Genomic DNA, 15,087 nt, shown 5'->3' with positions numbered 1-15,087 from the left:
AGTTTCATTTTCTAAATATCACATTTCTATCATGCTTTTACATTAATATATCAATGTATTTTATAAATTCCCATAAATTATAATATAATATAAAGAATAATAACAAAAGTTTTAATATTACTTTTTTTTTTTTTCTTTCTTTTTAACCTTAAAAAGTTCCAGAAAAAGGAAATTAAAAGTTGGTGCCATTTTTTGTAATTTTTATTTATTTAAAAATAGAAAAAGGGAAAATTTGTACAAAGTTCAATGCTGGACAATAGCTAGTTGTGCATTGATTGACGCCAGTGCATCTAACTTCGTACTCCTTTTTGTTTCTTACCAGAATTGCTCCTAACAACCATCCGTTCATAGTTATTAGTGGTAATCTTCACCAAAATCTCATCTCTATTTGCTATTGCGTCCACCACTTGATTATGCTCAATTCATTATATGAAAACACTTGATTATGCTCAATCCATTATAAGAAGTTTTCATTGGAATACAATGCAAGCATTTCCTTAATAAATCTTTGAATCTCTTTCATGTTTCGCTCAAAGTTTCATCATCAAATTGCTGAAAGACAATTATTTCATTCCTGAATTGGATATTTCTTGTTGGTGGAAAATACTTAATTAAGAATTTTTACGCTAGTGCATTCCATGAGTTGATCATTCCTAAAGTAAGGTAAGTAAACATGTCATGTCTTAGCTGCATCTTTCACGCGTAAGGAAATAAACTTAATCTTACTATATCTTTCTCTTCTCTACTCCTGAAAATCTTAATGAGTCACTAACACCTCATAAAAACTGAAAAACTTAAAAGGTGCATATGTGGATGCTTTAAAAGGTAAACCGTGAAATTGCCTAATCCTACTTAATTATGCATGGATTTAGCTCTTCCATTGCTGGAAAAGCATAGGTCCTAATAGCTATTTCCTTATCATCTTCCAGGAATTCATACCTGATTAGCTTCAGCAAGCAAATTGCCAGCTTGATTTGCTTGGGGTCTCTAGCCCATTTGAGGTTGTTCTATGTTGCCAACTCATGTTCTTTCTCTTACTCTCGATCTGTCCTTCTATTCTAGATTAAGCAGAAATTCCAAACCAGAGTTGTCGTTCATACACTCCTAAACTTCTACTCCCCATGCTGCTCTGCAGTTGCCTTGCAGCTTATACTCGCAACTCTATAAAAACAAATTGAGAAAAGAAAATTCTATCGAACTTCCCAACAACGGTGCCAAAACAACGCCACCAAAAAGTTCCAAGTGTTGGTGCAAATATACACTCTCACATCTTTAAGGAGTTAGTAATTACAATTTATAAACACATTTCATCAGTAAAGAGATCTACATTGGTAAGAAATTCCATTCAACTCCTAATCTAATCATATTTTCAATCGCTACAAATTTTAAAATAAAGGAAATAAATAGATTACATACAAAAGTTGAAATATTAAATTGTTCAAAAGTACAAAAACTTAAGTGGAGTACCTAAATCAAAGTAGCTTTGAACCTAGTCTACATCAAGAATGCATTAGCCTTCAAAGAAAGGGAAAATTTGTTATAGTTAAGAAAAGGGGAAAAAATTCTTTTACAGCAGGTGAGGTTTTAGGTGCAACACTAACTAGGAAGGCCATGTAATATGAATAATAATAATAATGTACAGAATGGATTCATACAGGCGTACGGCTATATTAGAAAAATTCAACAGCTTTCTTGGGCGCATTTAGAGTCAGTCAGTCAGCCTCAAGTTCAGAACCAAACTGCTCCAAGCGAACAGCATCGGCTTCAAGATCCCTCACCGAAGCATGGTTCACTAATCCATCGTCCTCGCTTGCGTGAATTTGTCTTCCGCCAAACCTGTCCAAATCATATATACAAACTAAGTTCTGCTACTCCAACTTACACCACCCATCAAAGTTTTGTTTTCCTTTAGATCTCTCATTTTTGTTCTTGTTCTTGTACTTTGAACTCCCAACACCACCACTTTTGTCCCTCAATTTTTAACTTTATTCCACTTTGGACATGACATGTATGTATGGCCTCATGAGTTGGCTAAAACAAATGTTTTGAGTAAAATAGTAGCAGCGACCAAAGTTTTAAAAGTTCAAAATTCCAAATGAGATTTAAACTTTCATAAATAAAGAAGGAATAGGAAAAGGAAAAGGAAAAGGAAAAAGGAACATTAACACCAAAATGTGTTACCATCTTCCGTTCATCAACTCTATACATTTCTGAGCATCCTTCCTATCTTTGAATCTTATCAAAACCACACCTTGTGGATGGTTTTCACAGACCTGAACCAAACCCCCAACAAAAGATCAAATATATTATTAACAACAAAACACTTCATTTTCGACATTCTAGCATTTTATTTTTAAAAGGCATACTAAATACTTACAGAAAGACCAAAATTCAGAAAGGAAAGAAATAGGTGAGGTACCTTAACAGAATCCACAGGACCAAACCTTGTGCTCTCCTCCTTAACATCTGCTTCTATTTCTGAAGCTAAATTTTCATCGGTCTACACAAGAGATAGAACCTTTTACTTTTCATTAACAACTCCAAATTACAAGAACCAGCTGTTGTTTCATCGATATTTACATGACCAAGCTACTTACCCTCTACTTCTGTCCAAAAATATTTCAGTCAAAATAGTCTACTCAACATGGAAATGCATGCACATGCTTATAAATCTATATATGGGCATACCTACCACTGCATGTTCAATAAAAAAATAAAAATAGAAATGACCTACAAAAAAGATTGGTGGTATTGTGCCGGCCAACACATAGACCAGCTATGCTAATAGACATAGGAGGTTTCTAGCGATAACAAAACGATGGTGAACATCAAAGAGCTTACAATAATACTTTTAATCTCACAATTTTGTAGAGAATAAACTTTGTCGTCTTACAAAACTCAATATGGAAGAGAAGAAAATTGTTCTCTTGAATTTCTTTACTCTACTTTTCAATTGACTTAGTTACAAAGGAGAATGATTCCTTTATATGATAACCCAAGAGGCACATCTAAAAGACATTTAATATTCATGTCCTTAACAAACGAACCTCCATGCACCTGAAAATTCGAATACCTAGGAATTATAAATTCATGAATGTGTATCATGAATCTGGCTTAGTTTCTAACAAAAAACTTGGTAGTTAAGCCAGGCAAAGTGTTAGAACTCATATATACTTGTATTTACTAATATCTATAAATATAAAAAATATGCAACTCAACGGAGGAATTATCAAGTTAGTAGAAGTCAATTCCAGTTTCACCATAAAAGATGAATAAAATAACAAAGATGTCATCACATGTTAAATTCCAATTACTTGGAGAATATACAAAAGATTATTGAACTAACCCTCATTTCAGCAGGTGTGAACATAAAACGGAGAACAACAGTTGCAGGAATTGAAATTTTTGCATCATCTCGGCCACCTGCACAAAGTAAACAAGGGAGGGGAAATTATTTCTAGGTGTAGGCTAGGAAGTGTAAAAAATGGAAATTGTTATCGAAAAGATAATTGGAAGGAGAGGAAGAAGCTGAGCTATATTTTGTATGAAGTGGCATTGAGCAAGAAAAATTCTTCTCAGGTCGATGGTAAGGAACCCATCCTCAATTTGTACCTACCATTTTCCGTTCTCATCCCTTCCCTTTTAGACTCCTTATGAACAAACTATATAATTCATCTATTTACCACACTCAACGCTAAGAATTAACAGTGGTCTAATGAAATCCTGACAAATTATTATCCTACATCTGGACCATGAGGCTTATCATTACAGCATGGGTATTAATTAACACATGACTATCCAAACCGATGGATTCTTCTGATCAGCTCTCAATTGTTAAAAAAAAGTTATCATATGCTTCTTAGAATTCAACATATCTAGCATAACACCAATTGCACACAAGAAACAGTGATGACCTATAACTTGGGTTCAATGAACACTAGAGTCTTACTTAAAAAATAATAATAAATAATAACAAGAATATGAATAATCGCAACATAAAACTTTATTTGTATGTTTGATATCAGAAAAAAGTAAAACTCTTCTATAGAACTCTTTTTTTTTTTTAACAAGAAACCTGTTGTATAGATTAAAACAAAAAGGGGACAAAACAGCCCTTAGGCTGGGGGAAGAGGAAAAGCCTTGCACTCAAGAAGAATGAAAAGAGAGGGCAATTACAAATTTAAACAAATATATATAAACTAAACACATACCCCAGCCAAGTATCTTATCTTCAACCTTTTTAAGCTTCTTTTTCTTCTTGTTGTCTACTTTTTTTGATACAAATTTATCACCTGCGGAGAACAAAGAATTCTAGATAGATAAAGAAATGCAAAAGATGTTCAAATATGAATAATTAGCGAGCAAACACTACCTTTTTGCTCAAACTTAGCTTGAGTAACAGACATAGAAATTTTCCCCCCGGGACGAAGAGGCGTGCCATCTAAAATTTGCATAGCCAGAGCAACAGAGGGTTCCTGGCCAAGCAAACACAGAGTAGACCATGTGGATAACATCACGAAGGAAAAATGTAGGAAGAGGTAAGGAAAATAAAGAGGCAGAAGATAAAAATGAGGATAACAAAATTACCTTCAGATAGGTTACTAAAGCATCACCCTTCGTCTTCCCTGTCTCTTTATCAACATACAACTTAACACGAGGTTTTTTGGTTTCAGGATCCTGCAAAGAACATATAACTATTTAGAGTAAGAACATAATACGTTTGTGACCTAAAATGTTCGTAAGAATTCTTGGCATCCCTAGATAAACTAGCTTGCATGAGAACTAGGAAACCATCAAGCAAGAAATGAATATAAAAGCATGAAAACATGAGGTAGGAAATCATCTCAATATCCTCTCTCCTAATGAATTACAACATGGTGGCTTTTGAATTGACATAACTAGGCAAGACTGAGATTTAGCTCCCCATTTTCTACAACCAACAATCATTCCAAATGTTGTAATACCTAAAAAGTAATCAAAAGGATGAGTGCACGACTCCTATCCAACAAAGTTTAGATTTTTTTTAATAAAATATATTTTTTTGTAGGAAAAATCATACTTTCATTGTTATATGGTGGGTGGCATGAGAAAGATAGTGGAAGGATGATACTTCACAAAAAATGAACATTGCCTTTTTGTCTAAAAAAAGGATTAAACTTTTCAAAGAATCAAGATTGAATAGAATATAGGATAATTTCACCGCTGTTCTTGAAGCAAGAAATTTAGTTTGGGCACAACCATCTTTTTGTTTCTCGGACATTTGGCTAAACAAGAAAGAATTGGTTTATATTGGTGGGAAAAATTGAAATTCAGTCAAGGTGGAAGGGTGGGAGCGTGGGGCTGGTTCTAATTTAATAAAGAAATTGAAAGTCTTAAACAAAAGCATCAAATGATGGGATTCAAAGGACAGACAGAAACGGTGAAAGAAGAGTGGGGGAAATATGAGGTAAGAAGAAGAAGAAGAGAGATCAGCTGATATTGCACTTTGTGAGGAAAGAAGACTGATGAAATTGAAGAAAGACTAAAAGAGAAATTACGAAAACATACCAAAAAGAAGATAGAAGGCTGCTCCAAATGTGTAAAATTAAGTTGGTTAAAGGAAGGGGATGAAACTGAGTATTTCAGAAAGGCTACTCCAAATGTGTAAAATTAAGCAGTTAAAGAACGGATATTTCAGCAATATTATGAAGCAACAGGAACAAGTTGAAGATTCAGAGTCAAGAAAATTGTTCCAGTTATTAATAGTCCGTTCATGAAAGAAGATGGGCATAGGTTTGGGCTAATTGGCATTGAGTGGAAGCCATCAGTGGTTGATAAATGTTGGCCTACAAAGAAAGTTTGAAGACATATAGATTTGGAAAGCTATAAAGAGAAATGAAGGGACAAAGCACCCAGACTTAATTGCTTTACCAATGAACTCATCATATCTTTACTCCAGCCTCCTCTATGTTTTCCGAGGGTCTACACATGCATACTTTCATAGATATAGTGTACCCAAAATTTAGGCAGATCTGTTTACGTATTTGTATGACCCCAGTAGATTTGACTCCATCTTCACTCTAGAGTGAATCCAAAATAGAAGGGGTGCCAATGTATTTGTATAACCCCTGCTGATTTGACTCTATCTTCACTCTAGAGAGAATTCCATATGGGCCCTGCAAATTTAGCCAGACCTACTTAAGATCCCCTATATAAGTGGTTTGATTGGTTCATATCCAAGTCATGAGATGGTAAGCCATGGTAGGATTTATAACAAGACCTAGGAGTATCTGAAACACAAATGATTCTAGGAACTAGAGACGGCTCAAGAAACTTGACCATGCACGAACACAGCATAACTTTTTTTTGTGAGTTGTTTTTGTTATGCACTAGTATTCTTTCAATTCTTCTGCAATCAAAGCATGGCTTCTTATAAAAACAAAAATATGTCATGCTCGGTCATGGTCTCCCATTCTCGAAATGAATGTTTCAACCATTATGCAGTGCTCGAGCATTGCCAAATGTGTTACTCTCTCCTTCCTGTCCAGCGGCTTTCTTCTGTCTCTACTGGCAAGAAATGGTTAAGGATGTTTAAGCCAAACTTGTTCAACTATCTACAGTAATCAATATGGAGTCCTGTTAACTCTTAGGTTCTTTTGTCTGACAGTTTATATCGTATTGAAAACAAAGTTCTCTAAATTTCCCTTGATTGCGTGCTTAAGGGGGGAAGGGTCAATTATCAGAGGGAAGTAATTACAAGTTGTTGGTAATGGCATCAAATATTTCAAAGAATATTATAGCTCCCCTTTGGAACTACTTCCAAAAAATTGAAGATAACCCAGTTCATGTGCCTTTGTTGTGGTTATCTTAAAGGCGGGTCCTTGTTTAGAAGAAAATATTTATCAAATATGGAATTAACACAACCAGGTCAACTAAACATTGAATGTATCTACTCATGTAAGCATAGCATGTCAAATGATAAATACCTCCTTTATTATTCCACATTTTGAAAAAACTTCCACAACCTGCAACATATGACAGAAAACTTCAGCATCCTATGGAAACAATGCTCAAAGATACAACAACTAGGAACACGTCTAGAACGTACTTCATCAATAGTAACATCCTCCGGCAACCCTGTTATGTAAACATGTGTATTTATTTTTAGTTCAAACCAACCATCAGGACCTTTATTTGCTTCCTGCAAAAGGCGGCATCCATTAAGCATAAAGATAATCAAGTTAGATAGCAATGAATTTATCTAAAGTGACTCTCTTCTACTCTCATAAATAAATTAAAGATACAATCCAAGGAAAAACCTTTTTTTCAACTTGCTTGTCACATAACTTTCTCTTCCCGTTCTGTTTGGTTTCCATGTCCTCACTTTTGCTGTTAGCTTCTTTTGTGACACAATCTTCCTCCTTGATGGAGGTGGAAGGAACAGAATCATCTTCTTCCTTGATAGAGGTACAAGTGGTATCGGTTAGAAGCTGTGGAAAGACTTCTTCTTCTTGCACGAAAGTCATCTCTTCGGCCCCATATTGCTCATTTTTAAAAAATGCATCATCCTGTTCCAAAGTAGATCGAAAGTTTGATATCGTACAAACATATTATATATGTATACATATGGGTGGATCATTCAAAATTATATCTAAAGTTTGGTACCATATAATATATCTGGGTGGATAGAAACAGCCCATGGGGCGTCTGGTGCATGGTCTCAAGTTTAGAAATTGAGCGTAAACTTGCTAGGTGGCTAGCTAATCCAAGACTGTAAATTTTCTAATTTCATGGCCATAGAACTGAACTAAACAAACCCCAGCATCTGAAAATCACATCTCAATCTACACACATTTACAAATTACAAACATGCAACTCAAAGCTACATTAAATCAAGGTTCTCAAACTCATTACTCTAAAAAATCCAAATAGACTATACAACCAAGTTTCCCACTCCAGACTACACAATCCCAAGTTTCTCAACTCCAAACTATACAAACCCAGCTCCCTGAACCCTTGAACCAAACACACACAAGTAGTTTATTGGAATTTGCAAACAATATATATAATCAAGCACATAAACAGTGACACAAATAAATTTCGTGTTGCGGAAAAATATAGAAGAATATCCAAAAAAAATAATTATGAATAACCATACTTCAAATGAAAGAATACAAGGGTGAACAAAAGACAAAGCCCACAAAGGAGCCAAACTACAAAAGGGACTCCAATCAAGTAAAATATGACCTACAGGATAATAACAAAAATCCTTCGCAACCAAAGCTCAAAGACAAGATGGAACCCTACAAGGGACCACACACCACTTGAATTTCACTCAAGGTCCTCTAAAGGATTTATTGTTCTTCTCTCCGCCAGAATTCTCTCTCACCCCCACATACCCCACAAAATAGCACAAATCCTAGTTTGCCACAAAAACGACTCCTTACTGCAAATGGGCAAATGAAGAAGAAAACCTCCCCTTTTCCATAAAATACATTTAACCAAAAGTCATTGTAGATATGAATAAATTTACATGTTTTTGCATCCAAGCAATAAATTAGGAATATACTTTAAGATACTCCAAAACATTTTCTCCAAATTTTATATCGCCCAAACAAACAATTACACAATGAAAATAAACTTAAGCTTCTTTTTGTTTTAATCGGACAATATGTTGTAATTAAATACAAGTCCTTCTTACATGAATGCACCTATTTGCTTTTATCTCTTCAAAAGCCAAGGAAGGCATATACTCTCCCAACAATCAATCAATGAGCACACTTTATCGACTCTCCTTCAGTTTTCATCGACCACTTACTAACAGGGAGGGGAAAGATGTGGCAGATCCTTGGGAGGAGAGATGTTCGCTTTTGAACCCTTGATCCTTCAAGGGGTTTTTCATGTCATTCCTATTTCCACTCATTGTATCTCTCCCAAGCCCTGTTAAACGTTAGATGCCCCTTAGTCTTCTGTTTTTGCTTCTATTTGAAATGTTAAAATTCCTAGGAACGTGAGGCTTTTTGGGTGGCACATTTTAAATGAGAAGGTTAACACTACGGATCACGTTCAAAGACACTTCCTTAATTTTGCACCCACAATGGTGCAATAAGAGATATGAGGAGGACCTGAATCATATGTGGTGGGATTGCCTGCTTTTGCTAATGGTTTTTGGGACCTGTGAAGGAGACCGTTCGGGGTCAGTGAGGCATGTAAAAGTGATGGGGGTTCGTGGATGGAGGAGGTGTTTTTGCATTCCTCCTTTAGGGAAAGAGGCATTGTGTTGTGGCCAACCAACTTCTTTGTTCTATTATAGGATATTTGGCTCAAGAGAAATAAAAAAGTTTTTAGAGATAAGAGAGAGGTCAGGTGAGGAGGCTGGGGAGATTGTTAGATTTAATGCCTCTTTGTGGACATTGAACTCTAGGACTATTCGTAGTTATCATCTTGGTCTTGTTTTTTTGGATTGGAGCCTCTTCTTGTAGATTATATTGGACTCCCACTTTTTCAATCTTGTTTTTTGTACGCCGTCATATTCTTTCATTTACTCAACGAAAGTTTATACAACAAGTGTTGGCAGTCCCTTCTTCAACCATTCAATATCCCTTAGGTGATAGATAGTGGGTCCAAGCACATTATTTCTTTAATTAACTTGTGGAGTCAAATTCAAAGAAGTTGAACTGATATTATTAAACGCAGTCAAAGTAACAACTTCAAAACTACAGTTCAAAAGAAATTAAAGATGATTTGAATAAAAATTCACTAAATGGGATGAGAGAGTTGATGTAGCTAGACATAAAGCATCTTCTTGATGTTCATTATTCTCACTATTAAGTAACACTCCTTTCCAGGATATAGGGTGTAACTGGGGATCCTTTGTTTAATTTCCCCTTATTTTAGGAGCATGTAATTTTTTGTTTTAGAATATTTTTGCAGACCTTGGTTTGAGAATTCTGATTATCATACTTACTAACTTTTCACTAATTAAATGAAAAAATTTGTTGCAATTAAAACTATGGGAAACCTCTCCCGGACTCCTACCACTACCTACCCTCCTGCCAACCTAGATCATCTTTTCCATAAATACTCAGGACCACTTTATGCCACAACATTTCCTTCTCATAACAATTATGATTGATTATAAAGGAAGAATACACCAAGATTATTAAATAACGCTGGTACATGAATCCATGGGAAGAGATGATATAGAAACTACAAAAAACTAATGTCAGAAAAACTAAAAGACAGCATTATGTGGAATGTAGACCATAGAAGAAATATGTTTACTTATGGTTGAATTTTTTACCAATCCATCTTGTAAGGTGGGGTGGGGGGAAGAAAACTTAGATCTATAGTGGCATGACAAATGATTTCACGTTTCAAACTTTATGACTCTCTTAGAGCAAACATAAGGCATCATAAATTTAAATCCTACATCATGCACAAGGTTCCTAAGAAAAATACCTGAGGTACCCAAGCCCTGAGAGCCCTATCCCACCTGTAAGTTGTCCCATCATCATCAGTGAATTCTTCCTCACCCTCTGGTGGTGTAGTAGGTCTGTCAAGATCACCTTCCACCATACCGAAAATCCTACTACTAGGACTTGACACTTCAACTGTAGCTTCTGTTTCTCCAACCTCCTTCTGGTATTTCTCGAGCTCATCGTCGACATTGTTGTTGTTGACAGGAACTGAAACACCCAATAAACACTTGGCAATAATTTGACTAGTAACTCACAAAAAATTATGGAGACATTAACGAGACTTCACCTGCAGTTGACAAATCAGATTCTTGTTGAAATACTTTCGTTGTCAACCCAAGAATAGACGATAACGGATGCCATTCACTTTGTCCTTCAGACCAGACCAATGTACTTTCCATGAGATACCCATTCAGAAAATGATCTGCCCAGGGCGGAAAATTAACTAAACAAATGTTTCTATAGCTTCTATATCAATTGAACATGATCCGGCGTGCTATTGTTTACTTGTACAACTAAAATTCAAGAAAGAAAGACTAAAACTAAATTCGAGGAATAACCGGCAGTTCACAAGACAAAACTTAGAGTTGTCATGACACAAGGTGCCAAGGTACATTTCGTTTCCCGTATGTAATTCATCTATATACTTCACAAATAACAAGAATCAAAATTGACGCCTGGAACAATATAAATCAGCTATATGTAAAAATGTATTGTTCAGTTCATAAAACTCACCGCGCAATTCAGAAAATGCATATGGACCAACATGTTGCTGATCTTCACCAAGAATATACCATCCAGCTTCAGTAACCGTTTCAGGGTTCCCAGCAGGATTGTTGTCCATACCTGCAGAAAAGGGAGATGAGCACAGACAAACCGACTTCAGTGAAGTGACCAAACAACATTTGAAACATTTGAATCTTCAGGAAACAATACATGATTTCAGCAGTAAAATAGAGGTATTTAGAAACATACGTAAGGTGATATAGGTGTTTATCGGAACTGCTTTAGAGCCGAGGAAGTGGGGTCGTGCGGAGAGGGTTGCGGTTGTGGGTTGAACTGAGGAAGAAGAAGAAGAGAAATGAAGGAGAAAAGAAACCCTAATTTATAGAGTTGTTGAAAAAGGAAACATTTGATCCATGCCGACCAAGAAATGGAGAGGCTGCGGAAGAATTGGGAAACGGGAGAAATCAGAGATGAAGAAACTGGGTAGGGGCAAACAATTGAGCGAAAAGGGTTTTTTTTTTTTTTTTTTTTTTTTTAATTTTTTATGAGGTAATTCCCAATGTTATGATTAATTTTATAAATTTCCAATCTTACCTATAACTTCATTAAAAAAAAAATAAATAAATAAAAAGTTACAACTTCAAAAATTATTAAATTATTGATTTTGATTTATAAAACCCAATTTGCCCAATGCGTAATGAAAACAACAATCAATGACTAATCAATTTTTGTTAACCCTCCAAAGACAGCGTTGAGAATTTGGATCACTTCGAAACTCGTTGAGAATGAGTGTTTTAGGATCTAAAAGCTCTCTAACGTGTTGCGGATCCTTCGACTGTGAGAGGGTCTTTTGATCGTCGTGTGAAGCTTAGCTTGCTTTAGCAGCCATGTGGTGATTTACGTTCGTGGTAGGCGTAGGAGCTGGGCGAAGTGGTAGCCAAGCTCTGGTGGTGATGCAAGTGCGCAGTGAGCGTAGTAGTCCCTTGAACATCCTCTTTCTCAAGGTTAGAGAATTGGTTCAAATTAGAGTTGGGTACTTGGTGAAAAGTATTTGAATTGGTTTAAAACTATATAGAAGAATTTAAATAGCTAGAAATTGAACAATAACCCTTTAATTTTCTGGGTATGTTACAAATGAATTTCTAATTTTGTGGACTTTTTATATTTACACCAACTCATAACATTTGTGACATAGTCCTAATCACATCAATTTTCAATAATCAAAATATTTCAATAATCAAAATATTCTCGGACATCAAACTATTCAGACCAAGCACACATGCATTCAATAGTTGAGTGATGAGACTAAAACGTGTGAGAGGATATTAAAAATTATTTTTAAAATATTTTTTATTGGGCATAAAGTATATAAAAAAAAAGACGTGTTTCACCAATTCTAGTCTAAGCGAGAGATCGTTCAAATTTATGGGCTAAAATGTCATAATTAGTCTTATATTATTTGTTATATTCATTTATGAAGTAATTAGTGCAATCATAAGAAATAACCTAAAGAGTTTATAGGATATGAATAAAGATGAGTGTATTATCTTGGTAACATTATTCACAAGACTCACTCTATAATAGTGAACGGGGATCATGGGTAATAACCGAGGTAAACTATTTTAATGTACCATTTTGAAGACTTGACCTACTAGGAAGATGAGAACATATCCTTTACAAAATAAAATTCACTCGTTCGAATCGAACGAATCTAGAAAAAGTAGATGAGGAGTTCTTTTAAGAAATTTAAATTTTACTAAATGGAATATAATGCTCGAAAGGAAATGAGATTTATGCCCTAAATTCTCTTAATTATTTTTATAATAATAATTTCGATTATTTTATTTTTACTTTAATATTATCGGTGGTATGAAAAATTCAAAGTTATTAGAATAATCTTAAACAATATGTAGTTGATATACAAAAAAATCGGGTTATAGTACATGGACGAGGTTGAGTATTTTATCCTTGTGACACTAAATTTTAATCTTGAGTGAGTTATGAACGAGTGCATATGAGAGTATGGGTGTACATGATCTGGGTTAGGTTGGGTTGGGTTAAAAGATTTTTTTTTTTTACCACAAAAGTTAGTTTGTTAGATTGTTAACCCAACTCATCCCAACCCTCTATTTTTTGTTGTTAAAAAAAATTATTTTTTTACAAAAAGTTTTATTTATCAACAATTTAAAATTATTCGGAACAACGGTATGACTAAGAAACGTTCATGAAACGATACGAGTAAGATACGTTCATGATATGATTATGATACGTTTGGGAAATGATGTGACTAAGTGTTGGATCGGTATGGCAACCCTAGAGGGGGGTGAATAGGGTTTTAACGATAAAAGTGTTTAAAGTGATTAATTTTTCTAATGATGAAACTTTTTACATACAAGTAGAAGATGATAATTACTAGAACAAAATAATTCAAGTCAAAACAACAATCAAGTAGAAACTAGTTTTATAGTGGTTCGGTCAAACTCGACCTACTTCACTCCCCAAGCGCCTCTTGTGAATTTGAATAAACAACTTTCTCGACTCTTTCCACGGATTAGAGCCAAACCGCTACACCGCTCTTTTTATGAGTTTAAGAGCAAACTCAATATTTTTCACGGTGCGTGATCAAACCGGTACAAGTATTTGAATTTGATAGTAACACACCACAACTCTCTTAAAGAGTAGATTTACAATTTAGAACACTCACAACTATTTTCTTACAATACAATAATAATCCCTCTCAAGAATAAGATGAAGGAGAAATAAATTTGTAAGCTCGGAGAGAGCAACAAACAATAGAGACTTTGAATAAATGAAGATTGGAGAATGTATGGAAGTTGTGTGTTTAAAAATGTGGGGGAAATGAGTTTATATAGAGGAGAAAAGTGGCAAAATGTAAGAATTAATATTGACCATTGGATTGTGTTACGAATAATGGAAGTAGAGATTAAAAGCAAATAAATAAGAAAATTTTTCAAATTCATTTATTTAAAATTTTAATATAATAATAATAAAAAATATTATTATTTTTTAGAATTAATATTGACCATTGGATTGTGTTACTAATAATGGAAGGGGAGATCAAAAGCAAATAAATAAGAAAATTTTTAAATTCATTTATTTAAAAATTTTAATATAATAATAATAAAAAGTTATGTGGGTAACGGTCAAATGAAAATTCAAAACTTATTATAAAATAATAATATAATAAAAATAAAAACTATGTGAGTAACTACCAAAATTTTAAAATATAATAATATAATATAGTAATAATAAAAATCGATATAAGTAACGGTTAGATCAAAATAATTTTATTTAGAAATATAATAATAAGAAAAACTCCCCCATTGTTACTCTTCCAACATTACAAAATGTCACACTTTGATATATTTTGATTTGTCCATCATTTTGATTTTGCTGCCACATCATCACATCGGGTATGTTATCTCGACTCTAATTTCTTCGTTCTAGCTCTGATTTGAGTAATTGAAAAGTCGTTGTAATCGTTATTCTCGATCTTATACTGTGGACATTTTAAAATACTGAAAATAGTTAATAATTAAAAGTAAGTTTGTTATCATCAAAACATCAATCAATTAATTAAAGTGAGATCAAGGGCCAAAAAGCCAACACTAAGTTGTGCTCATATAATGATATGTCAATGATATGTATAAAAACGCTAAGACTATGATCAGTTAGGGAACGATATGACCACAAAGTGTTTACGAAATGATGTGATCATCGTAGGATATGGGAATGCCGAATATATATATATATATGTAGTAAAATGATATGAGAATGATATGATATAGGTTATGGTACGATATGTGATTACTGATATATTTATGATATGACATAATGTGAGCCAATATGTTAGGGATATGTTTTGTGATTGTTATGATACACA

At 34.2% G+C, this 15,087-nt stretch overlaps 1 protein-coding gene across 1 annotated transcript; it reads right to left on the bottom strand.

The window, feature by feature from the left end:
* Window positions 1–1,510: 1,510 nt before the first annotated feature.
* LOC111784612 (HIV Tat-specific factor 1) lies at window positions 1,511–11,700 on the bottom strand. Its single transcript, XM_023665263.1, has 14 exons — window positions 11,433–11,700; window positions 11,193–11,303; window positions 10,747–10,881; window positions 10,441–10,667; window positions 7,299–7,547; window positions 7,088–7,180; window positions 6,966–7,004; window positions 4,588–4,677; window positions 4,373–4,475; window positions 4,212–4,292; window positions 3,347–3,423; window positions 2,420–2,500; window positions 2,182–2,273; window positions 1,511–1,836 (listed from the first exon to the last, which is right to left on the bottom strand). Exons 2-14 carry the CDS (start codon window positions 11,299–11,301, stop codon window positions 1,713–1,715), a joined length of 1,500 nt encoding a protein of 499 aa, XP_023521031.1. The 5' UTR covers window positions 11,302–11,303; window positions 11,433–11,700; the 3' UTR covers window positions 1,511–1,712.
* Between the last annotated feature and the right edge of the window lie 3,387 nt (window positions 11,701–15,087).

The sequence above is a fragment of the Cucurbita pepo genome, unplaced genomic scaffold, assembly GCF_002806865.2.
Source record: "Cucurbita pepo subsp. pepo cultivar mu-cu-16 unplaced genomic scaffold, ASM280686v2 Cp4.1_scaffold000242, whole genome shotgun sequence".
NCBI lineage: Eukaryota > Viridiplantae > Streptophyta > Magnoliopsida > Cucurbitales > Cucurbitaceae > Cucurbita > Cucurbita pepo.
The sequence above is the reverse complement of the archived record's forward strand: the minus strand, read 5'-3'. Positions and strand labels throughout refer to the sequence as shown.

What these genes read in the sequence shown, in the direction of transcription:
- LOC111784612 (XM_023665263.1), bottom strand. Translation starts at nt 11,301, where the DNA reads ATGGACAACAATCCTGCTGGGAACCCTGAAACGGTTACTGAAGCTGGA. An exon ending in AATGTGGAATAATAAAGGAG is followed by an intron (nt 4,678 to 6,965) that starts GTATTTATCATT and finishes TGTTCTTTGCAG; the next exon opens with GATCCTGAAACCAAAAAACC. An exon ending in GTCCTGTGGATTCTGTTAAG is followed by an intron (nt 2,274 to 2,419) that starts GTACCTCACCTA and finishes GGTTTGGTTCAG; the next exon opens with GTCTGTGAAAACCATCCACA.